General features: G+C 49.1%; 1 protein-coding gene and 1 non-coding gene across 2 annotated transcripts; both read right to left on the bottom strand.

Annotated features, from left to right (window-relative positions):
• Positions 1–122: 122 nt before the first annotated feature.
• On the bottom strand, positions 123–26,308 carry Plekho2 (pleckstrin homology domain containing O2). Its single transcript, XM_076848627.2, has 6 exons — positions 26,208–26,308; positions 19,711–19,860; positions 14,958–15,074; positions 7,918–8,022; positions 6,099–6,197; positions 123–4,156 (listed from the first exon to the last, which is right to left on the bottom strand). Exons 1-6 carry the CDS (start codon positions 26,217–26,219, stop codon positions 3,146–3,148), a joined length of 1,494 nt encoding a protein of 497 aa, XP_076704742.1. The 5' UTR covers positions 26,220–26,308; the 3' UTR covers positions 123–3,145.
• On the bottom strand, positions 9,364–9,470 carry LOC143395968 (U6 spliceosomal RNA). Its single transcript, XR_013090873.1, has one exon. It is a non-coding gene; the product is annotated as a U6 spliceosomal RNA (small nuclear RNA).
• Positions 26,309–27,456: the final 1,148 nt, after the last annotated feature.

The following is a 27,456-nucleotide window of genomic DNA, read 5'->3' as shown; positions in this document are numbered from 1 at the left end:
TCTGGCAAGCACAGCAGTGCTTTCCCACATAGAAGACTGAAGAGTAGTTTAATCCTCTTTTGTGATTGGGAAAAATGAGGGCCCCCAAGACTGAAACTTACCCAAAGTCCTTGGGTGGGGTTTGAAAATCGGTAGTCTGACTGAAGAGTTCTGTAAATGGGCCCAGGGCTTGCTTCCCTGAGCACACTTGAGGTGCTGAGAAGTGTCAGGAGTCCCCAGGCATAAAGCAGAGACCAGGTTCACCCCTAATCAGGACAAGGCTCAGAAGTAAAACAGCTGGTGGCGTCACTTGAAATCTTTATAGGAAACACCTTTTTATAAGAATCAAAAATCAAAATTGGGGGAAATTGTGTTGGGGGGCCACATTTGTGCATAGTCTTAAGATGCCTTGCACAGATTGCTTAGTACTTGCAAAAGAATAAACATGAATCAGACAGTAGAAAAGCAGATACTTTGCTCAGGTGATAAAAATGAACAGCATCAAAGAGGGTCAAATGGATGTCATGCCACTAGATATGATTTCCTGAAAAGGAACCACTTACCTTCCATGCAGGTTTCTGGCCAAGAATCTATAGTCTCAACCTCAGACAAACCCCAAAGGAGGAATGGTCTATTAAAAGGGTTAGGAGGAAAGACTATTCTTACAAAATGTCAGTGTTGTGAAAGACAGACTATAAACGTTTCAGATTAAAGGAAACTAAAGAGAGTTGATAATTGGGTGTAATAGCTGACCAGGACAAGAGGAAAAATATGATAAGAATAATTGTGTCAAATGATAAAAAAAACTGGAATATAAAAAACAAACTATTACATTGGTGTTAAGTTTACTGACACTGGTAACTTTAGCATGATTACATGAGAGAATAAACTTACTTTTAGGAAACACACATTGAAGTATTTAGGAGTAAAGGACCATGATAACCAACTTTCCAATGATTCAGAGAAAAAAAAAAATGTGTACACATGGAAGAGAGAAAGTGCTGAGAAGATAAAATAATGGGTCAATCTGGGCAGAGTATGTGGGTGTTCACTGTACTAGTCTTATTCTTGCAACTTTTATTTCCAAATAATGTTTTTTTTAAATAAGAAAGCATTGCTCCTCACATTTAGACCCTGGCCCAGAGAAACACTGAGGGGGAGGGGTAGTTGGGTGGGGCCTGGCTGAATTTAGCAGGAGCCCAGCACTGGGAGAGGCAATACCTCCAGTCCAGCCTACAGGAAGTGGGCCCTGGAACTGTCAGGAACTATGATGCCAACTGCCACCTACCCTTTGCTCCCTCAAGGCCAGCCCTAGAGCTGGCTACCACACCAACAAACAGGCTTAGGACTGGTAAGTTTCATAAAAAGGGATTTATTGCCAAACTTCAAAAAAGGCGCTTCATAAGCAGAGGACACAGAATGCCTCCTCCCCAGGGAGAGGCAGAAAGGTGGCCAAAGCATGGGAATAGACCTACATGCCCTGCCACGCCAACAGAAAAAGAAACTGAGGCCCAATTCCTGGCAGTAGATGACTTGGCTAAAGTCCAGCCAGTCCTGGCTGCTGATGGGGGAGGCTGTTCCCTGAGGGAAGATGACAGGGGGTCATGTGATGGGCACCTGAAAACATTCTTGCTCTTATACAGAAGAGATGAAAGGAAAGGCATACTGTGGCATAGGAGCCTAAGGACTGTGATTTGTGAAGGATGATGAGGGCTCATGAACCGTGGCATTGCTGCTCACCTCTGCACCATCGGGGTACAGACCAAAGAGGAGACCTGCCTCTTCTGATCTCTGCCCACTGCCTTCAAGAACAAAGTGACAGTACAGTAATGAAGACATCAACCTGCACTGGCAGGTCTCAGTGGGCATGGCTGGTGGCTAAAGATGGGTGGAGCAGTGGGCAGAAAGGCCAGGGCATGCTGCTGTTGCCCTCTCTTCTCTTCTGTAAACAAAAGTGCACATGGAGAAACCTCCTGGGCAGGTCCTAGAGAAGTTGCCCCCATCCCCACCCCTAAGCTCCACCTTCAATCTAGTTGCTGCAGCAGGATGAAACTGGATGTGCTCCCAGATCCAGGCACAATTCGGGAGGGGACTTGGGAGGGGACCAGGAATGGGCCAGGAAGGGACAGAGGAGAAAATCCTCCTTCCATTACAAAGTTAGGAGGAGTGACCCACCAGGGGTCTGAGCTGAAGAGGGCTAGAGGGGAGAGGGAAGGGATGTCAGATTCAGCAGGCCCCATCAGTGTATGAGGAGATGATGGAGACACTGGGCCTGTTTGATTTGAGGAGGAACCACAGAGACCCAGATAAGTCCCATCTGGGGAGGCACAAAAGTTGGAGGGGAATTTGAGGGCTGATTTATGATAATCATATACAGGTTTTTTTTTAATGTTGAAACTGGGCCACTCAGGGGTTCACCTCTTCAGGAGTGTGCAAGGCTAGACACAGCTAGTCCAGAAGTAAAAAACAAGTTAGGAGACTCTCTGGTTCCTCTTCTTTCCTGAAATGCTCTAGACTTGTGCCTCCAATTGCAGCTCATCAAAGAGAAGGAGGCTGCAGAAAATGCCCTTGCTTTGCAGAAAAATTAAGAGGCCCAGAGAGGGGCCACACAGCAAATGCCTTCCTCAGGAGACGGAAGCATCTGCCTCAGGAGGCCCTAGCTGAGTCCCAGGTTTCACCCAGCTGAGGGATGATCCTATAGCCTACACCCAAGGCCTCTGAAGCCATTCAGAATAAGTGTGAAGGAGGCTGACTTGGAGGCTGTCTGGGAACACCTAGAGATGAGAGGAGGGACTACAGTGGGGCTCAGCTGTGTTCTATTCAGAAGTCAGGAATGTAAACTACTGGGGATGGGGAGCAGAGATGATGCCACCCCTAGAAACCCCAAGAACTGTGCCAAAGCCCTGGGGAAGTTTGGAACAATCACTCAGCACACAGGGCCTGAGTGTGAGCTCCTAGCACAGAGTCCCAGGTGAGGCCAAGCCAGAGAGACAGACAGTGGTGCTGGTTGGCACCTGGCACCACTGGCCAGGGCAGAGTGGGAAGGACACCAGGAGTTTCTTCAGGTCCTAACCAAACCCTGACATGCCCAATGGACCTCATTTCTCAACAAGGCTGGGTTTTAATGGGTGCAGCCAAGAGGACCTGCGCCTCTGGCCCAGCAGGCCTACGGTGCACTTCTCCTATAGAGGGTCACCAGTTCCTTCCGCTTCTCCTTTAGCCCAGGGGCTTCCTGACTTAGGTCTCCCAAATCTTTCATTTCCTGCAGGACCTGAGTGGCCTGCCTCAGCTGCTCCACAGCCTGGCTGAGCAATGTCTCAGCACTCACGGGGGGTGGCTCGCTGCCCAGCACCTTGTTCAATAGTTTCTCTGTCTGTTCTGAGGCTATCTTCACCTCCAGTTGGGCCCGATACAGCTGTTCCCTGGGCAGCCGTGGATGCCTGGAGCCTTCTCCAAGCAGGTCTCCAAGGGAGGAGCAGCGGGGATGGAATTGAGGTGGCAAGTCCCAGGGGGGCAGTGCTGTGGATGTCGTTGCATCCTCTTGGGCAGTTCCTGGAGCACCTGCACCTTGGGATGGCTTAGGCTCAGGACCATCATCCACACCATTCACTGAGAACTGTGCTGAGCCTGGGGCAGAGGACCCAGTGGTCCCAGAACTCTGGGCTGGCTCAGAAGTCTCCATCCCACTCAAACAGGCTTTCATTTTCTCCGATAAGATCTTGGGTGGGGGTGTAGGGGGCTTCCCACCCCTAGGGGAAGCCTCTGCAGTCTCAGAACAAGGTACCTTGGAGAGTTCAGCACTCTCCAGGACAGGGAGCTCCTTGAGGCTGGGGCTCTCCCAGCTCACCTTCAGTTTGTCAGGCAAGATGCTGTTGGGGGGCTCCTTAGAGCCACTGTCCTCCCCCAGCAGGATCTCCGAGTCCTCCTGGCTTTCAGGTTGGGCTTCAGAGCTGGCTGAGACTAGGGTTGGGGCTCTGTCCCCAGAAGGGGGCTCCACCTTATCACTAAGGCTGGTCTTCTCAAGTGCTGGGGAAGGCTTGGTAGGAGGCATAAGGGGCTGAGGTGTCTCCCGGGGCTGGATTGCACTGACATCATTGCTGGGGGCAAACACTGGTGGCCCACTGTCCGGAACATCGAGGTCCAGGCGCAAAAAACCGTCAGAAGCTGCGTTGGCTACCTGGTGGGGGGGATGGTATGTGGGTGTCAAACAGGCTGAATGGTCACTGAGTCAAATGTAAATTCCCCCAAGTCTCAAGCTCATTCACTTCTGCTTCCCTTTCTGGAGACCTGTGTCCTATCTGCCAGTTCCTCTCCAGCCCTTGCCTAACCAGCTGAACACCAGGGGAGAGCCACTGTACCAAATGAGCTTGTCTCCCCACCTGACTCTGGTGACCCAGGGGACACCCAGCAGCCCAAGTTATGGGGATCTTGTCACAGAGCTTCAGAGATCTTGGAGCAGAGGTGGCAGGAGGCTTCTCTTAAGGTTCCTCAGATGTTGGGGATGCTGGCAGGGACCCTCACACCCTTTTACATGCCCCATGTGATCTGGCCAATACCTGCTCTGAGTCATATGGAACTCCCACAGAAACATTCCTCCAGTGCGTGCGCACGCACACACACACACACACACCGTGCCTCCCTGAGCTCCTCTCAAAGGTCCCACCTCAGATCTTCCCCATGGGTGTTCCTGTTCTTTCGACGACCTCAGCTCCCCTTCTGCAGCTCCTCTCCTTCAGCTGACAGAAAATAATAGACTGCCTCCTCTCCACAGCAAACCTTCTGATGACCCTGTCCCTTTGTCCCTCTCATGGTCCCTGCCCCTCTCATGGTCCCTGCCTTGTGCGGTGTCCACAACATCTCTACCCTGACTCCTTCTCCTAGAAAACGTGCTGCAAACATTATCACTTGCCTTTTCCTTGTTAACTGTGGATGCCAACCTGGCTACTGTTCCCCAGGTCTGGCTGCCCCCTCTCTCCATGCTCTACCACTGATCTGCATCCCCAGCCCTTTGTGTTTTATTTTGAGAAGGGGTCTGCCCTTGAATTTGTGATCCTCCTGCCTTGGGGACTATGACTGTATATCACTGCACCCCCGTTTGGTCTCTCTTGCTTCCTCTTCCTTGGCTGATGCCTACTGCTCCTCTCCAGCCCCCAAATATCACATTTGCTGAGGTTCTTTCATAACCTCCAAAATCGGACACCCACATAAGCTGCACTGGTCTAAAAGGGGTGCCCCCTTACCCCTCACTCTTGCTCATACATTCTCACAAATTCCTTGTGCCCAGCACCTCCCTTTGCCCAGTCTTCAGGCCTTTGACACCACTGACCACCTTCCTGCTCTGTCCAATCCCAGCATTCAAGCAAGCCTCAGTAGCTCTTGCTTCCCAGTGTCTCCCACAAACCCTTCCCTTCTCATCCACACCTGAAGCCTAGGGGACCAGCTCCCCCACTTCTTTCTGTCCCTCAATCTAACCCACCAAGAGGGCCTCCAACTAAGCTTTGGATTGTGCCTTCCCATTCTGTTCCCAACTCTTGCACTCAAGGTCTCCACAAATTCCTCCCTAACCCCGTCTTCCCAGACCAGTCTCCCAAACCAGCAGAGCCATTGCACACCTTGAACTGCTCTGCCCCGTGCCTCAGCAATTACCATTCCCTTTGCCAGGAATCCCATCATTCCAAATCTGCCAACCAAAACCCGCACTGTCCTTCAAGGGTCAGCTCAAATGCCAGTGGCTCCTCCACAGTCCCTCCTGCCCACAACCTCACAGCATTCTCTGTACAAAATTAGACACAGCTCTGCTTGGGGGAGCCTATGGACAGGTCTATTTTCCAACTGGAAGCTGAATTTGAAGGGTCAGGGACTAGTCTCATGTGTCTCAGTTTCCCTCTGGCCAACTCTGGCTAACCTACTATGTAGCCCATAAATGAAAAAGACTATGGGTTTCGGAACATCTACTCCCTGAGCATAATAGCACAAGTGCCCTCTTCTGTACATCACTCAGCAAGCCCAACTCCAGGTGTCCTCAGGAAAGAGATTGCCCAAGCCTGGATGCCACTCTAAGGAGTTGAGCCCCAGGCCCAACTGACCTCCCACCAACCAAACCGCAGGCACAGCCTTACCTCCTTCAGGTGGATTCTTGTTGGTGGCCGACGCCGTTGGCCCCCCCGCACCCGGTCCCGTGTCACATGCTCCAGGACACAGGTCTTGTCCACCTTTACCTGGGAAGGAGAAGGAGGCAGGTCAGCCCCCACCAGGCCTTGGAGAGAGTAGTAAACACCCATTGTCCTGACTTAGGAGCAGGGTTTGCACCCTGCATCCTCACTCAACAGGGATAGCACCCCACCACAGCCCTGTGGTGTCTCCTGCTTCTGGACCTCTACTTCTCTCTAAGTCTACACTGCCACTAGCAGTACCTCTGTCAAGTCTGAGGCTCTCCTGTTCTCTGTAGCTACACTCTTTGCCTCAGTCTTCCTGCCCAAATATGAGTTCACAGTGCTTACCCTTTAGTCTATCATAAATATCTAAGCAACCCTGAGGCTGCTGCAGGGTTTACCTGGGGAGTGGGAAGTGGGGAGAAGCCAGACCACAATCCCCTGGTATCTGCCTTCTAGCAAAGGCCTTCTCTGACCCCTGCCTTTCTCCCAGGCCAGTGGGGACAGTCCAGGAAAGAGCAGAGTCTCTACCCCGTGGGCCTGAATGTCTGGAGAGCAGCATCTCCTTTCTGATGGTCAGGAAAGCGGGTCAAGAGTAGCTGGAAAACCAGAGTAAGATTCACATGGGAAATCTGGGCTTTGAACCCTGGAGTGGCCTGTCCTTGTGATGGAGTCGGGGCTTAAGCCTGTCTGGAGCGCCAATAGTCTGTGTCCTCAGTGGAGGACAAGACAGGGGTGAGTCCCAGGCCATGGCTCCTGTATCCTCCCCCAACACCCACAGTATGGCCCATCAACATTTTCCCTGAAAATAGGAATGCTTTCCCCAGGCAGTGAAGAACTAAGCGTGACACAGTAACACAGGAAAGAATGTAGCAGCCACAGCTGGGAGTTGGATCTGGATGTTAGGTGGGTCTTGCTTGGGAAGGTTTGTTTCCCTCAGGTCTCATCCTCTACAATCCAAGGTGTCACACAAGGTAGACCTCAAGGTCATGGCAGACCAAACAGCTAAGGATCCATGATGTCAAAAACAAAGACAAATCCTCTTTAGGAGATCCTGGCCTCATGGGACATACTGCCCTCCCTGAGCCTGATCAAACCACGGTTGCCAGAGTCACCACTACAGCACAGATGGATGAGGTCACTGCAGACAAATAGGGAGATTCAGGGCTGCAAACCAGCCTGTAAACCTTGCCCGACTTCATGGGCAAACTGAAAGGGAGCACTCAGGCTGAGCTCACCCCCAGCCCACCCTTGCCTGGGCCACCTGCTGTTTCCAGTTAAGGTCGGGCTGGAAAAAGCCCATGGCTGCAATCAATTAAATTCTACCATACCACTTCTGTGCCTTTTTTTTTTTTTTTAATGGGGATTAAACCTGGGCACTTTACTACTGAGCTATATCCTCAGCCTTTTTTATTCTCCCATCCCTTCTTATTCTGAGACAGTCTAGCTAAGTTGCTTAGGGCCTCACTAAATTGCTTAGGCTGATCTCAAATTTGTGATCCTCCTGCCTCAGCCTCCCAAGTCAATGGGATTACAGGTGTGAGCTACCACACCTGGCAACACACTTTTAATTTAAAATAAGTTACTTAATTATGCCTCAGTTTCATCTGTAAAATGGACAGCACCACCCACTTTGATGGACTGTTATGAAGGCTAAATGAAGTGTGCCCCAGGTGTCTCTAGCAGTGACGTAAATGAGGAGTAGTCTGGGACAAGATGGGCAGGGACCTCTCCCAGACCACACATGGTGGCCAGCCCAGAACCTGGCCACAGGACTGAATCGCACCTCATCAAAAGCCTTGTTCTTGCCTCGGCTGATCCCTTCATTGAGGGCTTTGATCCAGGATTCTTTCTCTTCCCCACTGGGTGCCTGGAATTTGATGTCACTGACCTGCAAGGGATGGATGGTAGATATTTTATAGAGTTCACATTTATGGTCACATTTTCATGCCAGTTTCCAAAATCAAACCAAAATGACCCCACAACAGGTCTGACATCAGCATTTGAAGGCAAGGGTAGGGAAAGAAGCAGAGAATGGGGCCCTCCCCTAGCCCATAGCTGCTGGAGACTTGGACTGGCATCAACCTTATCCTGTGGAAAGAGCTTGAATCTGGACTCCCCTAAGCCTGCTGCCTGATCTCTGGGCTTCAGTTCACTTTATGTTTGTTTGTTTTTGTTTTGTTTTGTTTTGTTGGTACTGGAAATTGAACTCAGGGGAACTCTGTCACTGTCCCAGCCTACACCCATGCCAGCTTGATTATAATGACAGAGGTGACAGGCATGAGGGGTGCCCATAATTAAGTATTACTGGAAACACAACCCCCCTCAAGCTCTGTAGAGAGCCCTACACCCAAACCTGGCCCCACCAAAAAATATGTCCCAACTCCTAAAGTCCCAGGGTCTCCTTTCTGGCCTTGAATCAGACCATAATCAGGTCATTGGGGGAGTCAACTCTAGCCCCCATCACACAGATGAAGAAACTGAGGCTCCACAGATGGGAGGGCACTTGACTAAAGCAGTCTAAAGTAATCCCTTCTAACTCCCAGCTTCCCACCCACATCAACCCCAATCCCTCCTCACTATAGGCAGGAGTTCTGGAGAGGCAGCTTGGAGTTCTGTCCCTACCAAACCTAATGGCCAGAGAGGAGATGAAAGGAAAGTATGAAGTTACCTCATGCAGTAGAGAGAGCAGTAGAGCTTCCCAGCTGGGTCTTAACCACTTACAGCTATCTGAACTTGGGCCTCAATTTTCTCATCTATAAAAGGGAATACTGCCGCGCGCAGTGGCACATGCCTGTAATCCCAGTGGCTTGGCAGGCTGAGGCGGGAGGATCACAAATTCAAAGCCAGCCTCAACAACAGCAAGGCACTAAACAACTCACCGAAACCCTGTTTCTAAATAAAATACAAAATAGGGCTGGGGATGTGGCTCAATAGTTGAGTGCCCCTTAGTTCAATCCCCAGTACCCCTCAAAAAAAAAAAGACAGAGAGAGAGAGAGAGAGAGAGAGAGAGAGAGAGAGAGAGAGAATACCACCATAATCTGCCTCAGGGAGCTAAGAAGATCATTTAAAAATATGTATGTAGGAAAATGCAAATTAAAACTACACTGAGACTTAATTTATCTGCAGTTCAGAATGGCAGCCTTCAAGAATACAAACAAATTAATGCTGAAGAGCTGAAGAGAATATGGAGAAAAACAAACATTTTTACACTTTTTTTATTGATTTTAAAAAAATATGGAACGCTTCATGAATTTGCAAGTCATCCTTGCACAGGGGCCATGCTAGTCTTCTCTGTATCGTTCCAATTTTAGTATATGTGCTGTTGAAGCGAGCACCATTTTTACACTGTTGGGGAGATTGTAAATTAGTACAACCACTATGGAAATCAGTATGGAGGTTCCTCAAAAGACTAGGCACAGAACCATCATATGACCCAGCTATACCACTCCTCAGCATTTATCCTAAGGAATTAAAGTCACCATGCCTCATTGACACATGCATACCCATGTTTATGGCAACACAATTTACAATTGACAAACTATGAAACCAGCCTAGGTGGATAAATCAGTGGATTGAATAGATAAAGAAAATATGGCATATATACACGATGCAGTTTTATTCAGCCATAAAGAATGAAATTATACATTTGCAGGAAAATGGATGAAACTTGAGAACTTTATGTGAAATAAGTCAAATTCAGAAAGTCAAAGGTCATATGTTTTCTCTCATATGTGGAAGCTAGAGGGGAAAAAAAGGGGGAAAAAGCAGGGTGGGGGAAATCTCATAAAATTTGAAGGGAGACCTTTAAAGTAGAGGAAGAGGACCAGGAAGAAGGGGGAGGGGAGGGAAAGGAGAAGTACTGGAAATGAAATTGACCACATTGCCAGGTGCAGTTTTGCATGCCTGTAATCCCAGCAACTGAAGAGGCTGAGGCAGGAGGACTGCAAGTCAGGACCAACTTCAGCAATTTAGCAAGAACCTATCTTAAAATAAAAAATAAGCTAGGTGTAGTGGCACACACCTGTAATTCCAGCAACTTGGAAAGCTGAGGCAGGAGGATCACAAGTTTAAAGAAAGCCTCAGCATGCAGGGCACAGTGGTGCACACCTGTAATCCCAGCAGCTTGGGATGCTGAGGCAGGAGGATGGAGAGTTCAAAGCCAGCCTTAGTAAAAGTGAGGCACTAAGCAACTCAGTGAGACCCTCTCTCTAAATAAAATACAAAATGGGGCTGGGGATGTGGCTCAGTGGTTGAGTGTCCCTGAGTTCCATCCCTGGTACCAAAAAAAAAAAAAAAAAAGAGAGACAGCCCCAGCAACTTAGTGAGGCCCTAAGCAATTTAGGGAGACCCTTTCTCAAAATTAAAAAAGGACTAAGGATGGAGTTCAGTGGTTAAGCACCCTTGGATTAATCCCTGGAACTAAAAAACATCATCATCATCATCATCATCATCATCATCAAAGTAAAAAATTTAAAGGATCAGGTATGTAGTTCAGTGATAAATATTCCTGGATTTAATCCCTAGCACAAAAAAAAAAAAAAGAAAAAGAAAAAAGTTGACTAAATTATGTTATGTACTTGTACAAATATGTTACAATGTAGCTCCATGGCTCAGTGTTTTAACATGTGTGAGGCCCTGGGTTCAATCCTTAGCACCATAAAAAATAAATAAATAAAAGATGTATCTAATTTATATACCCATGTTCACAGCAGCATTATTCACAATAGCTAAAACATGGAAACCATCCAAGTGTTCATCAGTGGATAGATGGATAAGCAAAATGTAGTGAATACATACAATAGAATATTATTCAGCCTTAAACAGGAAGGAAATTCTGACACATACTACATATAGATAAACCTGGAAAACATTATACTAAGTGAAATAAGCTATCACAAAAAGCCATAGACTATATGATTCTACCTATACAAGATATAAAAGTAGTCAAAAATCATAAAGAAAATAGAATATTGTTTACAAGAGCTGAGAGAAGAAGGAATGGAAGCTTAGTGGTTTTGGTTTTTGTTTTGATTTTTTATTTTGAGACAGGCCCTTGCTAAGTTACTTACACTGGCTTCAAATTTTTGATCCTCCTACCTCAGCCTTCCAAGTGTTGGGATTACAGGTGTGTGCCATTGTGTCTGGCTTCAGCTTAGTTTTATAAGATGAAAAAAGTTCTGGAGATGGATGATAATAACGGCTGTAGTATGTTGTAAATGTATTTAATGTCACTGAACTAACTATACTTTAAATGGTTAAGACAGTAAATTTTATGTTATATGTTTTGACCACAATTGTTTTAGAAGTTTTTTGTTGTTTTTTTTTAAGTTAAAAAAAAAAAAGATAAATCTCAAGTATTGAATCTGGGGCTGGGGTTGTGGCTCAGTGGTAGAACACTTGCGTAGCATGTGTGAGGCACTGGGTTCGATCCTCAGCACCATATAAAAATAAATAAATAAATAAAATAAAGGTCTACTGACAACTAAAAAAATTTTAAAATTAAAACAAATAAATAAATAAATACTGAATCTGGAGCTTTGCAGAGTGAAGAAATTCCCCAGTAATAGGAATTAACGGGTTGCCTTTCTTCTGGATAAATAGTCTCAATTTTGTCATCTAGAAAATGCGATCACATGTCCTACTACAAAGCAATGCTGAGGGTATTAAACATGATTAAAGCCAGGCCCTGGCACACAGTAGGTATTCAGAAAATAGTTACTGAATGAATGAGCCAATAAATGAACTGGCCCAAGGTTCCTTCCTTTGCCTTGTTTTTGGGCCACTGCCTACTCTGACCTCAAGATGCCCTAGTTCTTTGTTGGCAGTGGCCAATCTGCCCATCCCCCACCCTGGTGTTAGATAGCGCCTTCCCTCCTGCCACTCTCCCAGTTATGTAACACCACAGTACAGTCAGCCTGGCCCCCTCAGCATCCTCATTATATAACTTCCTCCTGGCCACTGAGCCTCCTCCTCATACAGGGCCTAGGTGCCCCCCCCCTCCACACCAGGCATAGCCAAATGCTCATTTGCATGACCAGGGTAAATTCAATCCTGGCAGCAAATCTGCAGTTAAGTCAGAAACCCCAGGGCACCTTGGCAACTGCCTCTCAGTTCAGCCATCAGAGATGCTGGGGCACAGGGAGAGACTGTGCTCCGTTCAGGGGCTACAAAGGCCACCTAATCCTGTGGTAGGAAAAGTGTCTAGGACTACCACCTCTGACCCCAACTTCTGCTCCTATTCAGGGGCTCCAAGATGGTCATGCTCTTCCCTGGTATAGGCCTTAGCATCCCTAAAAGCTTGAAAAGACTCTGATGCATGGCAGTAGCAAGGGAATAAGAGTGGAGCAGGAAAGAGTCAGATGGCTATCTTTGGGACAAGAACAGAAATATGGATCCAACTCACCTTGTAGCCCCTTCCCCACTGGCCCAGCCCACCAGATGCAGGCTGGTGGAAGGGGTTTACTTCCCTGGGAGAGGAAATGCAAGGTTACAGGGGACCAAGCTCTACCCTAAGACATCCTGTAATCCTGGCTCAAAGAGCCAGGCATTCCACAAGGATGACTGGAATCGGGATGATTAACACAAATACCAAGAAGTTATGTCCTGAAAGGCCACAGGCTACACAGGTCCCTACCATAAGCCCTTTCAGGAAGTCCCAGGAACACTGGCCTTGCTGGGAGCTCAGATGCTAATAAGACTGGCCACAGAATAGGCCCACAAGGCCTGGGGAAGGGGGAAGGGCAGAATGGCAGAGAGGAAAAGTGGGGGGGGGGGAAGGAGGCAGGAAAGAGGAAAGAGCCAAGCTGGCCAAGACCAGCAGGGCAGCAAGGCCCAGCAGTGGCCACCCTGCTTCCTGGCAGCGGCTGTTTGTGACCTCATGGGCAGGGGTGTGGGGATGGAGAGGCAGGGGGAGAGGGGTATGTGAGACACTGGAGTCTTTGTTTATTTGATTAATGGGGAAAAAAGCGGCCTCAGGACCAGACAGCCAGGGTCACATGACCTCCTGGCCGGCTGGAGGCTGCACTGAGGACCTCAGGAACACCCAGGGCGATGGGAAAGGCGGGAGGGTGGGAGGGTGAGAGGATGCAGGTGGTGCCTTGGGCCAGGTCCACAACCTGGGGAGGCAAGGGTGAGGGGCCTTGAGCTAGAGCCAGGCTGTACCTTTCCCTCAGGTGGCCACCACCACTTACTCCACGACTCCATCTTCCAACTGACTGCCCTGTTCCCAGAGTCACCCAGAGTCAACTTGAACTCTTAGCAGGGTTGGAGAATGGGAGGAGAGTGCTGGACAAAGAAGTTGAAAGTGCAGCTGCACAAACAGGCCTCCCTGAAGGTGATGTCCCAATGGAGCTGGGCCCCACCTCCCTCCTAGTCCCACCACCAGCTGGTTCTAAGAGCTGGAGAATGGAGATGGCCCACAAAGAAGCATGGACAGAACACAGAGGCAAGCACCCACACACATCCACATACTAGGAGGCACTCACAAAGACCCCAGCAGAACCAAGGCCAGGGAGACACTCAACCACACATAGGGAGGCGCACACACAGACCTTCACATGCATCATATTCTGCATCTCAAACACACACATACATACAGTGCCTACTTGGAGAGACAGTGAGTGGGTCTCCAGGACAGGGTAGGGGCTGAAAGATCCAGAGCCTGAAAGATCAAAATGTGACCCTCTTTTCCTCAAAGAAGCCCTAAGCAGCAGATGTTAGGTGAACCTGGACCCAGCCACAGGAATCCTCAGGACACTATAAACCTGCCCCTGCCCAGGGGCACATCCTCCAACTCCCCGGAGTCAGAGCTCTGTAGCCCTCTCCAGTGCAGACTTGCTTGCTTCTCTGCCCAACCCCCAGCAGAGTAGGATAAAGGGTTAACAAGTAAAGCATCATGGTCTCCTCCTCTTCCAGGGTCCAAGTCCCCAGGACTACAAAGAACAGAGCTCCTGACCCCTAAAACTGGAAGAGAAACAAAATGGCCTCCAGCAGGCCCAGATGAAACCTACTGCCCAGCAGCCAGCTTCTGTGACTCAGCCCCACTCTGCAAGGCTCCACATGACATGCAGAGGTTAGGGTGGGTGTGGTGAGAGCTAACTTAGAGCTGGCAAGAGGTGCTGCATGCGCCAGCCTCAAACCCAAATTCCCTCCTAACACCTGTGAAACTGACCAGGTGTCAATACCCCCAGACTACCAGTCAGAGTGATGCAAACAGTAAACCTCATCTGTGCACAGACCAGGTCCCAGGGAAGACTCTCTCAGGCAAGAAACTTTCTCCAGCTACAGTCAAAAAAGGAAAGGAAAAGGGGAGGAAAGCTGGGGGCTGTGGGCCTCTTAGTTCTGGGTCCAGGAGAGGACCTGAAGGGGCTACCTAGGAAGGCCTGGGATAAAGGAGAGGCCACATCCTTACTCCTAGCTGACAGGGTGTTGCAGAGCTAGAGACCTCACCCACAGCTCTCCTGCCTTAGCCCTGGGCCTCCTGTGAGTCCAGGGTGCAGAGAAGGACCAAGAGCCCCTCTTCCAGTGACTATTTCCAATCACAGCCTGGAATAGAGGCCTCAGGGCCTAAAAGAAGAAGAGGAGAGGAGGGATCTCAGTCTAGCTGTAAGTGCATCTCCCATCAACCAGGGGCTGAGGAGCCTCCAAGACAAAATGAGTAGAAGGTCTAACCTGTGGTAGCCACTGGGTTTGGGCCTCAGCCAACTCAATAAGAAACCTGCAGGCTCCGTTTCAAAGCCCAGACTGGTTCAGCCACCCAGGGGTGGTATTCCCAAGCAGAATCTGGCCTGGAGGGAGGCAGATAGAAGTGGGCATATCCCTACCTTGTTCCCTGGGGATCTCAGCAGGATAAACCGGTGTTTCCGTTTGAGGAGAGCACGCAGGTCTTGGCACTTCTCATAGCTACCCAGCTCTACTGTCTCCACACACTTCTGTTCATCCTGGGGAGAAAGACAAAAGGGACATGAGCTGATGAGAGCCAAACCCCACTAAGACTCAAAACCCAGGCCATGCCCAGACCCTGATCCCACTCAGGAAGGACATCACACGTCACCAAATTGTGGATTCAGACCCTGGCAAGTAGACAATGCTCAGTATGTGCTGACTGGAAGGAAGCCCTCAAAGCTTACCATCCAGGCAAGAAATAGGGCCCCAAGCCCAGGGGTGGATATTTGTCTAAGGGCTGAATCCAGTGGCCTAAAGCCAGAGGGGGAAAGGGATGGCTGAAAAGACTTAGAAGGAAGCCTGTTCAGGACCAGAGGCCAGAGATTTGTGTAAGAGGTAGCCTTGGAAAAGAGATGCACGATGTCACAAAATTGGGAGAAAGAAGACTTTCCAACTCAACACAGTGATCCTGTGATTGCTCCCCAACTTAGCATCTTCCTGTGCTGATCCCTGGTTGGGGTGAGTGGCCCCTCATCCCAGACTGCAGGCCACGCACAAAAAAAGAGGGTAAAAGCTCATTCAAAGCATCCTACCCTGTCACCTTGCATGCCATTCTGAGGCCTCAATGCTAGGCAGGTCAGTGGCCAAGACAGTCCCATCATGTACCACTGTCCAGGCTGCCTTTCTGCCCACTATCCCTGACATATAAGGGTTTTCTCCTTGGGCACTACCCATCAGGTGCCTATCTAGCAAGCTGCCTGGGACAAGCTCCTCCCTCATTGGTGGTCAACTGGTTCTTCTTCCAGGGAAGACCCAGATAAAACAACTTCCTGGGAAGCAGAAGCAGGTCCTTTGGGGAAAAGGGGAGTACAGTGCTTTGGAGTCTGGATGACAAGTTAAAGTTAAGGAAACTTGCTGATGTCTAACACTTAGTGAGCACTTTTGCCTCCCTGATTCTCCAGAGCCACCCAAGAACCTTTAAAGCCTAGAACTGCCAGGCACAGTGTCACACACCTGTAATCTCAGCTTGGGAGGCTAAGACAGGAGGACCACAAGTTTGAAACCAGCTCCAGCAACTCAGTGAGGCCCTAAGCAACTTAGTGAGACCCTGTCTCAAAATAAAAAATTAAAAAAAGGGGCTGGGGTGGTGGCTCAGTGGTAGAGTGCTCGCCTAGCATGTATGAGGCACTGGGTTCGATCCTCAGCACCACATAAAAACAAACTAATATATCCACCTAAAACTAAAGATACATAAATAAATAAATATTTTTTTTAAAAATTTTAAAAATAAAAAGGGCTGGGGACATGGCTCAGTGGTTAAGCGCCCATGGGTTCAATCCCCAGTAACTCAGTATCTGCCTCATCTGACAGGTGAGGAGAATGAGGCCTGAAGATGAAGTGATTTGCTCTAGGGACACAGACACACATCCTGACCCCAGGCTAGGGTCTTTCTAGCACACTACATTCCTCCTAAGCACAGTCAGTGACTAAATCAGTTCCTTCTCAATAGGTTACTCTATACCAGTGGTCCTCCCAGTATGGCACTTGGGGCAGCAGCATTGGCACCACCCAAGAACTTGCTAGAAATGTAAATTCTGAAGTCCCATCTCCACTGAAACAGAAACTTAAGAGCACAGGCTTGGAAATATGAATTTTAACTAGCCCTCCAAGAGATCTTGATGCATAAGAAAGTTTGAGAACCACTGATCTTTACCAGAGGTTCTCAGTTTTGGTAGCCTGGAAGTTATTAAAAAACCTCAATACCCAGGTTGGGGTTGTGGCTTAGCAGTAGATCGATCGCCTAGCACGTGCGAGGCCCTGGGTTCAATACTCAGCACCACATAAAATAAAATAAAAGTATTGTGTCCAACTACAACTAAAAAATAAATATTAAAAAAAAAATTCTCAATACCCATCGGGTGTGGTGGCACATTCCTGTAATCCCAGCAGCTTGGGAAGCTAAGATAGGAGGATTGCAAGTTCAAAGCCAGCCTCAGCAATGGTGAAGCACTAAGCATCTCATTGAGACCCTGTCTCTAAATAAAAAAGACAAAATAGGGCTGGGGATATGGCTTGGTAGTTGAGTGTCCCTGAGTTCAATCCTCGCTACCAAAAAAAAAACAAAAAACCAACACCCAGGCAACATTACAGACCAATGATACTAGGATCTCATGGTTGTAAGGCCCAGATCTCAGTAAAAGCAGATGATTGTACAGTTCAGGTGAATAACCACTGTTTTACTCTCTTCTGCCTCTCAGGGAAAGGAGACTAGAAGCCAGCATTACCTGATCTCTCTATCCAAGTTCAATCAGGTATCTTTTCCCATTTTTGTTTCCATATATCTCTGTCCAATCCCTAAAACCCAATCCCTTCCAGGTTCCTTCATGAAGCCCAAGAGCCAAAAAAATGCTCTAGGTAGCTCCTATGCTGTCCCATACACTCCCCTAAGCATTGGTGTTCTCCCTTCTTTGAAGTCTCTCATCATCATTTACTTCTTGGGGCAAGTAAACATCTGCACAGCACCTGCCAGGTACAGTTACCCTACTAGGTGCCAAGGGCACTGAGCCCCACTATAGAGTAGCACAGGTTTATGTCCCTGCTCAGCAGGCTCGTTCTACCCTATTCTGTGTGTCTATCTTCTTTCTGTCCCTCCCTTGGTACTCTTCAAGAGGCAGCCCTAAAGAGGGACATACATATGACAGTGTGCTACAATGAGTGCCTGGCTCAGAGTAAGACCCCAGGAAGTCTCCTCCTCCCTGGGGATCCAACAGGAAAGCTCCAGTGAGAGTAGCTCACTGTGCCTCATGTCCACAGGCCTCCCCAACTCAGCAACCACTGGCCCAAATGCACCCTCCTCTGCCTAGGCTCAAAAAGTCAGTCCATCTCTGCCACCCAACTTCCCATAGCTGCCTGTCCTGGGTCTCTTCTCACACTGAAGTGCTGAATCATCTGATCCTTCTGCAGCTCAGAGAAAAAAAAAAGAATAAAGCAGCAGACACTGGGTGGGGGCAGCATCTTTGGAACATCAGCCTCTGACAGCAAAGAAACAGTCAAGAGCCATCCATACTCAGCTGGTTCCTTACATCAGAAAGAGAAATTGAACTAATAAGCATTTTTCAATTCCTACTCCTGGACCAAGCTCCCCCATGGCCGAATGCTAAGTTCTTGAAAGAAAGTTTTTAATAAGTGATCTTAAAAAAAAAAAAAAAAAAAAGGTATCATTTGGATTTTTCATGTTTGGGGGACATATAATCCTTCCTGCTTCCCAGGCATGGCCAGATGTAGAGCCAGAGTCCAGGCAAGTCTGGCAGTGCCTGACAGGCCGACAGCTGAGAGACTGTCACTCAACTCTTGTAGCAGCTGGTACTGGGGGAAGCTGTGACAACCCTCTTTATTTATAAAAATATCCCTCTGCTGCCACATTCTCAGCCATGGCACATCCTAATTTGGTGACAGCCGCAGTACCGAACATCTGGGGGACTGTCTGCACACACTTATCTCCTTGCTCTCTTCCCACTGCTTCACTGATACCCCAGCTCCAGGAGCCTAGGGACTCAGGACAGGCAAGGTGATTCTCAAAGGCAGCTTCTTTAAATGCTTAGATCCAGGTTGCTAAATCTTTATGGACCTGGGACAATTATGAATTTGCCAGATACTTTAAGAAAGGTTGAGAAAGACTGATAAAGAAGAGGGACAGGCTTCCCCTTCTACCCTCATGTATTCCAGCTATCAGACAGTGGATGGACCCTCTGTTAGCCTTAACCCAGAACCCAAACTGCATCAACAAGAAAAAGCCACCTTTCTTCCTGAGTCTTCACCTAGAGTTTTACTGACTCTTAACACACAATTTTAGTATCCTTGGATGTCTGAATTTCAAGCCTGCTGAAACAAGGAGGGGCACGAGATCCTGAAGTGGGAAGATGTGAGGACTGTGGGAGGCACAAGCAGAAGTGGCGGCAGCAGCTTGAAGTTAAAGGAGAAAGAAAAGCTAAAAGTAGAGTCTGATGGTACAGAACAGACTGATGGGTTTTCCTTGCTGGTGTCTCTTGGTAGAAAGGGCACTGAATTTAGTTCTAGACTCCTCCATTCACTGTGAGATGCTGAATTCACTGTCATCTTGCCACCCTGAACCTCAACATTAAATTCTGTAAAATATAAATGATGACCATTCTTTTTTAAATATCTTTATTTTATTTATTTACTTTTATGAGGTGCTGAGGACCGAACCCAGCACCTCGCACATGCTAGGTGAGCGATCCACCACCGAGCCACAACCTGAGCCCTGTTGACCACTCTTATTCCCACTGTGAAGAGAGGTATGTAAGAGTTCCAAACAAGTATGAAGTATTAATTATTATTTCTATAACCATCACTGAATGTTTTTCTGGAACATTCACTTATATGGAACTTTGCCCAGAGACAGAAATTTCCAGTACACAGGCCTACAGTTGAGGAGATTCACACTAGTTACACATATAGTTCAAAGAGTTTTCATCCAGGAACCCTAGAGGCATCATCCCATGTTACAAATGAAGACCCAGAGGAGATTAGGCACTCACTCAGGGTGGCACAGCAAATCAAAAATGGAGGAGGTCTTTTAGCCCCAGGCCCAGGGTCCTCCTACTGGCCTGGCTGCCCTTACTTTGCCTTCTGCCCCAGAATCCCCAATAACAGGGCCAAAAAGGGCCTCACCTCGTTCTCGTAGACCAACAGCTGGGCTTGGCAGAGGAGCAGGTAGCGGTCTTTCCAGAGCCCCAGGAGGCCCCCACTGCTCTTCTTGATCCAGCCAGCCTTGTCTGCTGTCCGAGCTCCCCGAGGCTTCTCACTCCCCTCCTTTAAACCCTGTAAGACAGCACCAAGACATGCCATGAGGGCTGCTACCACATGGTCCACAGGCAACACAAGAGATGTGTGTCTGTGTTGGGCACCTAATGACATCATCCTATGTGAGGGTCCCCAATACCTCTAAGGCAGATATTCTTAACCAATATCAGAAATAATAACAATAGGGCTGGGGATGTGGCTCAAGTGGTAGCGTGCTCGCCTGGTATGCCCGCGGCGCTGGGTTCGATCCTCAGCACCATATAAAAATAAAATAAAGATGTTGTGTCCACCGAAAACTAAAAAAATATTAAGAAAAAGAAATAAGAACAACAATAATAGCAATTACCACCTTTCTTTCTTTCTTTCTTTTTTTTTTTTTGTTAGAGAATTTTTTTTAATATTTATTTTTCAGTTTTCGGTGGACACAACATCTTTATTTTATTTTTATGTGGTGCTGAGGATCGAACCCAGCGCCCTGCGCATGCCAGGCGAGCACGCTACTGCTTGAGCCACATCCCCAGCCCAGCAATTACCACCTTTCATTGAACCACTGTTTCACATTTCATATACACAATCTCATTTCCTTTTATAACTACCCTCCAAGGTGGTAGTATCATCATCCAAATGTTATAGCAAACTGAAGCTTAGAGAAAAGAGAAGACTTGCCAGAGTCCCATAGCCAAAGGGACAGAGCCAGAGTTTAAAGTTCATTGCCAGGCACAGTGACACATGCCTGTAATCCCCGTAGTTCAGGAGACTGAGGCAGGAAGATCACAAGTTCAAAGCCAGCCTCAGCAACTTGGGGAAGCCCTGAGAAACTTAGCAAGACCTTGTTTCAAAATAAATAATAAAAGGGGATGGGGATGTGGCTCAGTGGTTAAGCCCCTGTGTTCAATCCCCGGTATCAAAAAAAACAGAAAAATAAAAATAAAGGAGGTCTCCATAACCTACGTTCTACCCATTCCACCCTTCTATCTCCATGTGTTCATTCAACCAGTCAACAAATGATGCACTGAGCACTTATGTCATGGAAGAAAAGTAACATGGTCTCTGTTCTCATAGGGCTCACAGCAGGATGAAAGAAGAACTGAACAAATAAACACCCAGACACAAACACATAAACCAGTGTGAAATGGTATAAAGGACACAAATAGGGGCCAATGAGAGGACAGTGGGGAACTGGTCCATGTTGGGGTGGCCCATAAAAGCCTCCCAAAAGAAAGAACCTTTAAGCAGAGATTGGAAAAGTAGCAACCTGCATCTCCAACCCACTCTGCAGCCCTAGTTTCCTGCCCCAAAGTAGGAGGCTCTTCTACCTTCATCCACACCCCAAGCCAGGATCGCAGGGTAACCATCCCACCTGGTTCTAAGAACTCTTTTTATTTATTTATTTTATTTTACTGTTTTTATTGAACTCTTCTTTCAACGAGTTTGTACAGGAGTTAATTTTAAGCCCTTCCCCTGGACAGGGCAGCCACACTGTACCCCTAGGTCAGTCACTGACACTGTGTACCCTGTCCATTACTTGCTTGGATGGCTGGGTGCCAAGAACATGCCTACCAGATGCGGTTAGATTCACTTCTAGGTCCCCTGCACTCAGCCCTTTTCTTTTACACGTTCTGGACGCTCAAGAAATATCTGTGAAGCCAAGTATAGGGGCACATGCTTGTAATCCCAGTGGCTCAGGAGGCTGAGGCAGGAGGATAGCGAGTTCAAAGCCAGCCTTAGCAACTTAGCAAAGCTCTAAGCAACTTAGCAAGACCCTGTCTCAAAATAAAAAATAAAAAGAGCTGGAGATGTGGCTCAGATGTTAAGCGCCCCTGGGTACCAAAGAAAAAATAGAAGTTGTAAGAAATAAGACCCCAAGAGGGCAGGGATTTCTGTTTTGTATAATGCCTGCCACACAGTAAGTGCTCAAGAAATGTCTATTGCTGAATGAAGATAAGGCATACAAAGCAGGTCCTAGGATACACTAAATTTGTAAATGACAGCTGTCATTCATGTTACTGTTGTTGTCATTGCCATCTCCTCTGACTCTCAGGGACCTTCTCCCTGGTTCTGGTTCCCAATTCTGGACAAGGCCTTTCTGGACTAAAGCTGCTGGCCTTAGATATCCAGAAGCTCCAGGAATGTGGGGAGCTCCCTAAGGGCCTCTCCCTAAGTTATAGATGGGAAGAGAAATGGGGCAAGTGGGATGGTTCCTAATGGTCTTCCTGGATTTAGGAATGAGGAAGTGGGAAACTGGCCAGTTAAAACCACCATGTCCAGGGTAAGAGGAGACTTCAAGGCCCTTTAATAAGAAGCAAGAAGCTCACTGGCTATGGTGGCACATGCCTGAAATCCCAGAGACTCAGGAGGTTGAGGCAGGAAGATCACAAGTTTGAGGCCAGCCTTAGCAATAAACAAAACCCTAAGCAACTTAGAGAGACCCTGACTCAAAATTAAAAGGGTGGGGATATAGTCGAGTGGTAAAACACTCCTGGGTTCAATTTCCAGTACCAAAAAATTTTTAAAATAAATAGAAGGGGGAGGCTCTACCATACTATCTTGCACCCAAACTTCCCCTCCCACAATACAACTGATATATGTTTAGCCCCCAAGGACTATGGAACCCCCCAGGGGATAAGCCCCTCAATGACCCTGACAGACTGTCATAGGGCCCAAGACTGGAAGGGAAGAACTGGGAAATGGGAATCCCCAGCCCTACATTTCACACACTCATAACCCTCCTATCAGCAGCTATACCCCTGCTGGCCAGCTCCTGGACCCTCCATGCACTGGATGGGCATTCTTAGAATGGGTGTATTTTGTGGTACTAGAGACTAAATCTAGGGGTCCTCTATTACTGAGCTATATCCTCACCCCTTTTTATTTTGAGACAGGGTCTCACTAAGTTGTCCAGGCTGGCCTCAAGTTTATAATCCTCTTGCCTTAACTTTTTTGGGGGGCTCACCACTACCCCATGAAATCTCACATCCCTTTCTAACTCACTCCACTTATGACTTCTCCTGCCTGCCTCACCCACTGCCTGACACGTGAAAACTCCCTACCAGCTGGAAGTTCTGGGGGCCAAGGCTGTAACCTTGGCTGATCACTGTCACTTAGGTCATGGGTGTAGCACACCAGTGCCTAGGATACATGACTAGATTAGCTACAGAAGTAAGCCCAAGGCCTGGAAGGATGGGTGGGACCAGGATAAGAACTGCGCAGGAGGACTCTTTGGGACAGGGGAGGGGACAATAGAGGGGCTGCAGATGGTGTGAATCAAAGCCCAGTCATCCTACAGGAGGCCTGGCTGGAGGCCATGTTCCTACTTGCCTCCACCCTCCATCCAGCCCCTCAGACCTCCTCCCACTAGAGGGCCTGGCTATGACCCAGTAAGTTTTAACAAGGGGCCCCTCCCCTTGGCAGGGTTCACAGGGGAGGTTTTGTCCAGCTCAGCCCAGTTTCTCAGCCTCCTCTCCTCTTATTGACCAGCTGACCACTGTTCTCATTTTGCCCTCTCCTCTCCCATCTATCCTCACCCTGGCCCTCTCCTACCCACTGTGAGTGGCTCCTAAGGCTCCCTGGACACCAGCCTGACTTCCCTATATCTGACATGAAAAGATGTCTGGGTCATTCATTAAAAAGACAAAAAAAGCCAGGTCACTCTGACCCTGTGCACAGAAGAGGACAGATGGAAAGCCTCATCAAACTTATGACAGAGACAGAGACCAGAAGAAACCTTCTGGCATCTCACATCACAGGCAGCTATGACAACCTTTGCCCTCAGACTAATCCCAGTGATGCTCTGATCAAACTGTACTAAGAACCCACCATGTCAGAACCCTGTGATGAAGCAATCAGAGAGTAAGCACAGTCTATTGGGGGCAAAGCAGACCCTGAATAAAGGAAGTCACCAGTTTGGGGGCTAGGTGGTTATCCCCTGCTTGAGGGGCTCCTATATGTTGAGAGAGACATCACATTTACCTTGAGGGAGCCCCAAGTGGGGTAAGGCCTGGGGTCAGTCTAGGCAGCCCATACAGAAGGTAGGAGGTAGATAAGGTGCTGGGCCAGGTATACCCTGGCCCAGAGAAGGAAAGGCAAAAAGAGCATTAAAGACCCTAAACTCTCAACCCCTTCACTACCAGAAAGTGAAAGTACAACCCAGAAAGGGCAAGAGAGTAGCCCAATGTTACAAAACCAGTGCTGAAACAGGACACTGCCCTACCTATATCAAGATAGGACAGACAAGTGGGCAGCCTAGAACCAAGGAAAGGCATGACTATGGGAAGGCAGTGGGACAGAGTCTGAGGACAGACACAGAAAAACCTATATCCAAGGTTTCCAAACTTACCCCAGGGATAACAAATCCTTTTGTACACACGTCATCACTTTTATGGACCCAAATCCCTCTTATTTTACAGATGGTGAAACTGAGAGCCAGAGAACACAGGTGGGCAGATATTCAGTGCCCAGTTTAGTACTTCTTCACCAAGCGTCAGCCTGACAGGGACTACCAGCCCACTGAACAGAGGATATCACTGAGGCTGAGGGGGCTTGGCCCCAGAGTGGCTGGGGTATGGCAAGGAAGCTCAAAGCTAACTGAGAACTAAAAGCAGCCATGTGGAAGTGAGGTGATGTGATGGCCTGGGGTCATGGGGCAGAGCAGGTTACCATGATCTAAGAGGAGTTTCAGAGAAACAAAGATGGGTACCGAGGCCTAGAGAGACAAGGGAAAGGTACTGGAAGTGGGAGGAAAGGAGAGTTAGGGATGCCAATGACAGGCCAGCAATAGAGAGCTCTTCCCTGTGTGGGTGAGGTTTTGAGGTCGGGGAGGAAGTAAAGCAGGCAAGACTTTAGATGGCCCAGATACTCAAGAACTTTTGATATCTGGAAGTCAGAAAGTATCAATGTTAGAGATTAAGAACCAGAGGGAGCACAAGGCTGGGCTGAGCCCAGGAGGCCCCAGGAGAACTTCCTTTAATTGGGGGACAGAGCATATCAGGAGATGGAGTAATCCTTACCCACATCCTCTGGGAGCAAGGGAGGGGCCTTGCTAGAGAGCCCAGTCTTCCCAGCAGGAGCCCAGGGCAGTCAGCAGCCCCACCCGTGACAGCCAGAAAGAAACCACAGCAAATCACAGTGGCCTGACTTTGCCCCTTACCTCAACCCACCCGAAGAGAAGGGGCCACAATCATAGTGCCAGGCCTGGGGGAGGAGGCTAGGCCCTATATTTTATAGAAGAGGAAATGCAGGCTGAGAGGGGAAGTGACTTATCTATCATTCCACAGAAATGGAGGGCCTGGCCTGGAAGGAACAGACAGCCTGGTTGCTCCTGAAAAGTGGCATCAGGAAGTAGGGAGGTGGTCACTAACTAACAGGGACACAAGCAGCCTTGTCCACTCAGGGCTCCCCAACAGGCCTGTTACCAGAAGAAAAGCTTCATCTTTCCTCTCCACCCATCCAGGCAAAAACACATCACCTTCCCTTGGGTTGGGAGGAGCAGAAGCTGGGAAATCTCAAAGGATAAGAACTAAAGTCATCTTCTTATTCATTCTACAGGCACACATTAAGTACATGGTGTGTGCTGAACCCTTGGATGACAGGCTGCTAAGAGAAATGAGTTTGTATGCACAGGGCAGAGGTCACAAGATTACCTGACCCCACCCCAGATCAAGAGTGTCCAGAGAGGGTAGAGGGAGGCTCAAGGGGTATTGCTGGTCCAATCTTCAGCTCTTCCAGGAATTATCCCTTCCAGGGATGTGGGGAAGGTAGAGAGACCTGACTCCTCAGCTGGTGTGTCCTCAGATTGATGAGGAGCAAGGGAAGAGGAGTGGGGAAAGGGGACTCACAGGGACTTACACAAGAGAAAAAAACAATTTCTTCAGGCTTCCTGCCACCGGACAGGGCTGCAGCCTCAAATTCCTTAAAACAGGGACCCTGGGATCTATAGGACCTCTCATTCCCTATCAAACTCACATACAGGGTCTGTCCCCTCAGGATCCAACCTGACCAGCACGAGAAGTCAATGGTAACGGAGTTCAAAGACAGCAACCTAGGCCACTTTTAAGAGTCATTAAACTCGCAGGAACCTCAGTCCCCCATCAATTCAATGGGGAACAATAACAACTAGGATTTCCCCACAGTCAGCGAGCAAAGCCAAAGATATAATGAAGGAGGATGAGGTCTGAAAAGTGCGGGATGCGGACCCCTACCCCCCCCTCTGCTCCATCTGCCTAGGCTCAGCCTGGGAGTAGGAAAGGGAAGGGGTTCCCGACACCAGTGGAAGTGGGGCGGGCAAGAACGGGGGCCTGAGCCCGGGACCCCAACCCCGTAAGGGGCTCGAAGACCCCAGCCCAGACCCCGGCTGGCCCGGCCCTCACCTCCTCCTCCATGGCGAGTCCGCTGGGGTCCGGCCACTCCGCCGCTCACTCCCCGCTCCTCGCGGGCTCCGCCAGCTCCATCTACCCGGGGCCGGGCGGCGGCTTTCTACATTCTGTCCCGCCCGCCGCCGGGGGCCCAAGAAACTTCGGGGGGCGGGGCCGGGGGCGGAGAGAGGCTTCCGGGGGCCGGGGGTGGGGCCGGGGAGAGAAAGGGGCGGAGCTGGCGGAGGAGCCGGGGCGGAGCCTGGGCGGGGCTGGGCGGGGGCTTGGGGACTGGGCCGAGCAGCCTGGGCGGAGCTAGAGCCAGAGGAAGAGGGCGGGACTGAGCGGAGAGAGGTTTCCCTGACCGGCGGAGGGATGGGGCCTAGGAGCGGTTATAGCTTGCGGTGTATGAGGCGAGGGGAGAAGGAGGGGACTTCCGGCCCAGGGGCGGAGGCGAAGGATGCGGGCGGGGCGGGGCGGGGCGGGGCGGGGCGGGGCTGGGGCGGACAGAGAGTGCCCGAAGGGTTAGCGGGCTGTTGTCTTTGAGGTTTCCTGACCGAGTGGGCTGTGGTTGTGGGACTGGACCCAGCTGCCTTGGGAGGCCTAGAAACGAGTGAACAAAGACCTACCTCCTTTCTTCCCAGACGCTGGGGCAGTGGTGATGACCTAGACCTCTTCTCGCAGAAATCTCTGGGCGGGGCCGGGCCGCGGTCTCTATTCTAAGGGTCAAGCAACTGGAAGACCTGGAACCCTTAGGGGTAGTTCTGCCTCTGGCTCAGGGGACCCCCAAACGCAGTGCTCTCCTGCTCTTCATGGATATCGTGCACCCCCTCTCTGGTTCTCATATCTGAGGGTCGACTCCCCCACCCTCACTCCATCAGCATCTTACAGTCCTAACAATTACTGGAGAGTGGAACATATGGACCAGTGGAGAATGGTTTTAATTAAACCATGTGTGTTTATTTTACGTCGGGAAACAGAGACTCAGAGAGAGAAAGTGACTGTTTCCCAGCTTCCAGCACCCCTCAGCTTTTCTAGTCAGCCCTGCCTCACGCCACAGCACAGAGAATTAAGTGCATGTGGGATCAATGGTGACCTCCTTGGGCTCTGGCTGCCATAGCAGCAGCTATGCCGGTTGACCAAGTTCCCCTTTCACTCCCTTTTGCTGGCCCTCAGGCTCCCAGGCTATTATTTGCAGCCCTGCGTGGAAAGGGGCAGCCTGGGGTGCTAAGGCCAAGGAAAAGGAGGTGGGGGGACATTTTCCCCT

This window comes from Callospermophilus lateralis, chromosome 3 (assembly GCF_048772815.1).
Source record: "Callospermophilus lateralis isolate mCalLat2 chromosome 3, mCalLat2.hap1, whole genome shotgun sequence".
In the NCBI taxonomy this organism is placed as follows: domain Eukaryota; kingdom Metazoa; phylum Chordata; class Mammalia; order Rodentia; family Sciuridae; genus Callospermophilus; species Callospermophilus lateralis.
This window is presented reverse-complemented; position numbering and strand designations above follow the sequence as displayed.